At 40.9% G+C, this 7,687-nt stretch overlaps 1 protein-coding gene across 2 annotated transcripts in view; it reads left to right on the top strand.

The window, feature by feature from the left end:
* The window catches only part of vps50 (VPS50 subunit of EARP/GARPII complex), an 84,858-nt gene extending 77,517 nt beyond the window's left edge, over positions 1-7,341 (top strand). For both annotated transcript variants that reach the window (XM_076106419.1, XM_076106420.1), the window contains 3 exons: positions 2,863-2,984; positions 5,473-5,662; positions 5,823-7,341. In XM_076106419.1, coding sequence (XP_075962534.1) covers positions 2,863-2,984; positions 5,473-5,662; positions 5,823-5,942 — 432 coding nt within the window. In that variant the 3' untranslated portion in view covers positions 5,943-7,341. The remainder of the gene's footprint in view (positions 1-2,862; positions 2,985-5,472; positions 5,663-5,822) is intronic.
* Positions 7,342-7,687: the final 346 nt, after the last annotated feature.

Genomic DNA, 7,687 nt, shown 5'->3' on the forward strand with positions numbered 1-7,687 from the left:
ATTAAGATCATGTTCAAAGACAGGAATGGAGACTTCATTGGAACAGCTTCTTCTCACATTTCATAGAGATAATATTCAAACACCTCCCCATTAAGATTGCTCTTTGTCAGCTGAATATGAATGATGATTCTAATACTCGTGGTATCCTTGTTGAAATATATATATTTCTTCTGTTGTAGTGTTTTTTTATATTAAGTATAATAAGTAAAAGTTCTGTCCCAATGTTTATTCTTCTCCCCCAAACAAATAGCGTACACTGCAGCCCTCTCTGTGTATGGCGCTATCCACCTTAACAAAAAGTAGAACACACAGAAGGCAGCTGTAATAGATTTGCTTTTATCTAGCGGGAGATTTTCCTCACGGTGTTTTTGTTTTATTTGAGAAATGCAATCTGGGTTTATCCTTTTAACATCTGTGCCATTTACATAAAGTGTAATTCTATATTCCACTTCAATTCAAGAACTCTTAAGTTCCTTGTTGACCCATCTTGAGTTTGAATTCATTCAGGGACCTTTTTAATATTTATTCTTTGGGACGGGGTGAATAATGTAGAACGGGGTGATGGAGGGGGGTGTGGAGAGTTGAATGCAGATCTCTCCTGAAGTTTCAGCTTTCTTAAAGACATTTGAATTCCTGACGTATCTTTGGAATTGGAAGTTTTCCACTAAATCTGTTGCTGTATGCATGCTGGCCACTTCCCATTATACATTTTGCATGGGACGTAAGAACACACAGCACTGGTTTTCTCACCTCTGGCGTTCAGAGACTAAGAGGTCTGAAGGGCTGCGGTCTGAAATCCGGAACGGACCAGCACCAAACCAAGACAAATCCCCATAATATGCATCAGCACGTCTTAGGAAGCTGTTGGTTTAATTACAGTTCAAAACAGAGATGTTGTTGAAATAGATGAATAAATATATACATATTCAATTACAGTTTAGTCATCGGCTCAAACTCACCTTTTGAATTCATGAATGGCTCGACGATCTTTGGCTCCGGCAGCTCTGCACTTAAGTGGAACTAATGAGCGAATAAACATACGAGCTAAACAGCCTGCGGGGGAAATCTCTGTCTCACTGGCCCGGCTTAACTGCCCAAAGGTGTCAAAATGGTCCAGCTGATGGGCTGACACGGTGCATATTACATCTAGCATTTACTTTTCCTCATCAGCTGCTAATAGCACCTCTCTGCTCTGCCAACTTGTCAAGACACTCATAATGCATCGCGATTGTGTTATGTGCATTGATTGAAAAGAGTGTGCTACATTTTGTTAAACTGCATACAGGAGAATATTTTATTCATGAGTTCAGGTTGATCACTAGCATTCAACAATGGCATTGATTTGCATATAAAGTGGCAAGGAAATGCAGCAGCCTCAGAATGACTTCATTAACAAACTGCTTCAGCCAGAAACTATTGTGGAGCCGTTTGTGAATGAATAACATTTCGTTCTTTGCTGCAAAAATGAATGGCAGCTCTATATGCCTTAAAATCCAACCTCGTTTTTTAATATGACACGGTTTGAATTAAGGCAGTAAAGAAATTAGAAAACCACATACTCCTGAGACACATCCATCATATGTATGTACAGTCTGTATGTACTGCAACATAATATCCTAATGGGATGATATCATCCATAATGGAACATTTCAGAGTGCAGTGAGTACACAGCCAAGTGCTTGGCATCGCTCTACGCTGTGTAGAGTGTTCATGGCTACAAACAAGAAGCATCAAAACATGGCACAACACCAAAGCTGTGTCGTACATCTTTGTGTCCTGCAGCCTGCACCTTCCTCTGAGACGTTTCACTTGTTTCTTTGTGTCGGAACATAAAAGAAAGAACCTTTTGGAGGGCTGTTGTAACAATACCCTCATGGCTGGTATCCTTTTTATGTGCTTGGCCATGAAAATGTTTTTCTGTAACAAGAAAGGATGAGATAACGTGCCGCGGAGATGTGACAAAAACATCTTAAATGTAATCGCAGGTGTGTAATAGAGCTGTTTTCACAAACAGCCATTTCAAAGAGATAAACACACGTGTTAAATACCCTTCATGTGACTCCAAAAGTGTCCTGCAGATATAAATGTTAAATTAAAGAATGTGGAATAAATTCCACAAATTTATTTGGTGACCGTAATAAAATCTCCTGCAACCCCACGTGTGGGTCCCAACCCAGTTTTTGTGAATGACTGCATTACAAGATATGAATTAAAAGAGCCCTAAGACCTGACTGTAAGAGCCTGCATGCACATCAGAAAGTTAATGAACGAGTCCGGTTGAGATGTTTCTAAACCCAGCTACAGTGCTCAGCAGCGCACAAATTATTCTTTTTTTAAACGCATGATTTGTGGCTTGGTGGTTTCATACTTCCTGTCCCGATCTGCTCAGTTCTTCAGATGTTGTGTTCATCAGTTCAGACGGCAAAATAATTAGATTTGCTCAGTGAAAGCAGAGCAGCTGTACAATAACGCAGACGTCCTGTAGGCTGGGGACATACGATTCATCCTTGATTGATTTGATGCACTTATAGCACTATTTAAAGTAAAAAACGTCTTTACTTATGGAAAGAGATTAATCAAGCCACTAATGCAGTTTATTATTCACAGTCTGTAAATAATGATGTGCAATGCACAGCATGAGGTAGTTTCATAACGCTTCTCTGAGGTCGGTTTGGGGAGCTGCTGTTGGATGTCATCCAGGAACACAGAGTAGCTGAGAGAGAGTTCATCAGGACTTTTATTTTGTTCATGACTTCCAGTCGCTAATAAATGCCTTGTACAGTACATAGGTTTGTGTTTATTTAATATACCTTGCACAAGCTCATAACGTGTTTTTATCTATTTTCTCCTCTACCTTTCCAGGAGTTTGAGCAATTTAACCAGCGGTTGCAGGACGTTTCCAGACATGTGCGCATCCCGCTGCCTGTGTCCAACGTGCTGTGGGAGCACTGCATCCGCCTGGCCAACAGGACTCTAGTAGAAGGGTAAGGACGTCATAAAACACCTCTTCAAGCATCAACGGGATGTTTCTGCAGTCTGGCATCATTCTGGTGAAGTTGCAGCCAAAGCTTTTTATTTTTATTTTGGTCACTATGAATTATTGTTTTAACTTCTGTAGAAAAACACAGTTTCATATTTTCCGTCCGTGTCAGTGTCTCAGAAAAGCAGTTTGACACTTGAAGTGTACAATGTACTAGGTTGTCTATTTATCTGGGAAAAACAATTGAAGTAAGTTTTAATAAAGCTCTAAATGTGCATCAATCACCACACAAATAACAGCCTTTTCACATGCAAAGATCGCTCAACCTCAACAGTGGTTTATTTCTCTCAACCGTGGGACATTGTAAGTCAATTGTCATGTGTTGTTATGTTTGCTTTCAAACATCTCTTTACTCTCCGGTTACAGGTTAGAGTCCCTACGCTAGTACACTGAACCAAACAGCATTTGTGAGTCATCGCATTGCAGCGATAGTGATCGAGGAGAAGTGGAATTTTTCCCTCTTCTTTATGTCTGTCTTTGTTTATCCCTCGCTTTCAACATCTGCACATCATAAATTGAAAAAAGAAAAAACAAAATATTTCCAAAGCATGTAGTCGAGCACCATGAAGACCAGGGGAAATTACCTACAGTACATAAGAGACCTGCAGACTCTGTTACCAGGTTCCTTTGGAGTAATCCCCAAAAGAAAACCACTCTAAGTTCCTGCTGCCATTTTCAGTCCTCGTGCTGGCAAAACTCCTCTGTGCCAGTCAGACATCTCTGCATCGGGGAATTGCATGACACAGGCCACTCACACAAACCGTAAAATGCTCTCGACACATCCCATGTAATGCATTTCACCACTTTCTCCCTTGCTGGCAAAGTGTTTAAAGAAGAAGAGAGAACATTGGAGGTGGAGGGTTTGCCCTCACCCACTGAGAACAGGGAACATGTTTACCTCTCAGCACGTTTGCTGAGCACTTTTATTCAACATTGCATAAGAGAACTTTTAAACCCTTTCCAATGAGCAAATGGCCCATTACGACTGCGATGCTCAGCAAACCGTCTGTTTGATTCTACCAGTATATTCTTTCTACACACACGTGTATCTCCCACTCCTCTGGCACACTAAGGAGAAGTATTCATATTTGTTTGTTTCCACTCCGATTCGCTCAGCCTGTTATTCAATTTCTCTGTCCAGCGCTCGTCTTACCTTAGACTCGCAGAAATGGCTCCGTTAGCATTCTGAGCCGAAGCTCAAACACTCGGCGGCAAACTCTGTTAGGCCTGAGAAGCAGAAGAGTGAGAGAGAGCGAGAGCGAGGATGACAGCGAGAGGTGATGAGAGAGAGAGAAAGAGAGAGAGGGTGAGGCAGGAAATGGAAACAGAAAAGAGAAACGCAAAAAAGTGTGAGACAGAGCAGACCTGTCCGTGTGGTGTGTTAATGTACTAATGTCACTGACACTGACCTGCCAACAGTCCCCCTCTGCCAAACACCTGCAACACACACACACACACACACACACTGAAATACATGTGTACTCGAGCCCACACACACACTTTTACTGACATGGCACAGAACAACCTGACTTCATATTTAATATAAGACACATGCAGACACGGACATAAGGACTCATGTAAGCCTTTCAGTACGTACACACTGCATTTACTAGTCTTAAAATGTGTTAGAATGATCTACTTGGGATTACTTTTAACCTTTTATTTGAGTTTGAGTTGATTCTGTCACACACATGCGTATAACCTGCTTGTCCAAATAGTCACGAAACAAGATGAAAGAAGAAAACCAAAAACCCTGATAGAATCCAACACATGCAAAGACAAACAATATGAAATGAAACAAACAAATGTCACACAAACAAGGTGTTGTGCATAAAATTGAAGCATTTAAAAACCCCCAAAAGTCTCGGTCGACTGCTCTATTACATGTGTGACATGCAGATTTCATTATTCCTCATACAAACAGCACTTTTACTGAAATATTAAGTACATTCACGCCTCTCAACTCTTTTTTTTTTTTTTTTACACTTTTAAAAACTTTAATGGATTCCGACTGCTCCCGTAACTTAAATTACGACACGTTTCTTTGTCTACTTCGCTGCTGAAGCTTTGACAGTATTTTCCTTTTGAATGAAATGGTGATAGAAATTGGCAGCTGACGAGCTGAAACACATCTTCCAGACATTTTTTAATACATAATAAATTCACAGTAGGGAACAGTTGCCTCGTGACTTTCTCCTCGCTATACAGACACAGACAAGTTTAGTGACAAATTTGGGTGGCTAGCAAGGTAGTGCATTATGGGTAGAAAAAGGTGAAAAGGACACATAGGACCAACACCTGTGATGACTTTCATGAATCAAAAGAAAAATGGCACAGAATGCACTTGCTTTCCAGTCATTGCCTACCGCCACCTGAATACTTTGAGCAATGCTAATCTCCTCCTCTCTCTCCTCTGCTGTTTTGTCCTCCAGCTATGCTAATGTGAAGAAATGCAGCAACGAGGGCCGGGCCCTGATGCAGCTGGACTTCCAACAGTTCCTCATGAAGCTGGAGAAGCTGACCGACCTGCGACCCATTCCTGATAAAGAGTTCGTTGAGACCTACATCAAGGCCTATTACCTTACTGAGAATGACATGGAGCAGTTCATCAAGAATCACAGGGTGAGACGACAGAAAACTTATTTATATTATATTCCATTTCTGCAAATGGATCCTCCAAAATGCAACACACTGTTCCTTTAAGTAGTTAACCCCTGCATGTCGCTAGTAGCCTCATGCTAACGGCATGTTTTGCTGACTCACGTTTTTTGACTTTGTGCAGGAGTACTCCATGAAGCAGCTCGCCAACTTGGTGAACGTTTGTCTGGGTTCACATATAAACAAGAAGGCTCGCCAGAAACTCCTGGCGGCCATCGATGACATTGACAGACCCAAGAGATAGTTCGATGAGCGGACCCTGAACGTATCCACCAGCCACACAGACGGACACTCCAACCGAAGAACTCCCACAGTGGAGCTCAGCGTCGAATGTTTTCATATTCTGTTCACAGCGCAAATGTTGCGGTGTGTTCAACAAGCTGTACAGCACATACATGCAGCAAAGCTCAAATGTTAGCCAGATGCTAGTTATCGCTTAGTATACAGCCCTTATGGGGTCACAACACAAGACTAACACGTTCACTCTCGAGCATGGTGCAGTTGCTCTATGCTTACAGTAGATGTACCATAAAGCATGCCCTTACATTTTCATTTAACCGCTCAAGTTTTCCTGCAAATCGTCCGCAACCACAACCTTTTCAATCTCCTCCATGACCATAAGGATCTTGAGTTTCTGATAAAAACTTCTACAAAAACAGGATCTAACCGTGTTAATGTGAAGTGAAGCACTCCATCTGTTTTCACCAGGTGTGCTCAACATCTGATACAACCAATGATCTTGAGATAACAAGTGATTTCTGAGTTGCTAAATTTGATAGTTCCGTAAAGTTTTGTGGTAAATACATCCAAAGTAAAGATCCAATAAGAGTCTGTAGTAGTAATAAACCTCCACTATCTAATTTAAAGCTTGATTGAATGTCCCCCCCCCCCCCAATGGAGATGCAGTAAATCAGGGTTATTGTTCACTTTAATCATTCATTAGTTCCTCCTCCAGCAGCCCATATGTTTGCTGTGTATTGTTTCACTTCAGGGTATTTGTTGTGCCTGATTGGATGCTCCGCTTGTTTGTTTCGTCCATGAATTACGTAAATCTAATATAATGATGATTCTGAAAATAATATAAATTGCTGTAATGAGCGTTGATATAGAGTATATATCTGCACTAGCTGCATTCGTCGTATCCGAGGAGCACTTTGTGAAAGTCTTTGTGAAAGAGCTTATCTTTGAATTCAGTCTCCGGCCTTCTTGATGAGCAGTGAAAGCTGTTTCGTGGGTTTGTGCGGTCAGATACTGATTATGTGATTTATCATGAGTTAGTAGTTTAACTGTGATTGATTTCCTGTCAAGGGGGGGGGGGGTAACAGTTTTTGATATGGCTTCAAATTATGATTGCAACTATTCCAAGAAAAATACTGTAAATGTGAATGTTTGGAACAATGTCTGTATTTATTTCTTGCTTTGTGTCTTGTTTGGGTTTTTATATGATATTCGCTGGAAGTGTATTTTGTCATTTATCACCTCCCAGTATGTTGTAACTTATCAACTGAAGCTGATAGAAATATTTAAACATTGTCAAATTATGTAAAGGGTCAAGTACACTAGAGTGAAAATCAGTAATCGGTGTTAGAACTGTAGGTTGAAGCAAAAAAATTATTCTGACATAATAAAACACACTAACAATGGACTCTGTTATTCTTACATGTGCCATTCATAAACTGCATAATCTATAAATCATATCCAAACTTTAAAATATCTGTTTATCAGAATATGAGTGTTGCCTTCCAGCAGCGCTGCTGTCCGTCCTAATGATGCTTATCTCAGCCAGGAGCCGGACGCTGTCAGATTAATTCATGTGGCTTCAAGCCCTCTGCCTCCCTTTAAGGGAGGGGCCTGCTGATCAGGTTGAGCTGAAAGAGCTGCGAAGGACTTTGATGACTCACTGTTTTGTATAATACGACCTTTTCTACCAACTATGTGATCAAGCTGAAGCTATTCTTCCTCAAGTGGACTACCATCCACACGTGTGCT

Source organism: Anarhichas minor, unplaced genomic scaffold (genome assembly GCF_050575085.1).
Source record: "Anarhichas minor isolate MPS153535 unplaced genomic scaffold, ASM5057508v1 ptg000033l, whole genome shotgun sequence".
Taxonomy (NCBI): Eukaryota; Metazoa; Chordata; class Actinopteri; order Perciformes; family Anarhichadidae; genus Anarhichas; species Anarhichas minor.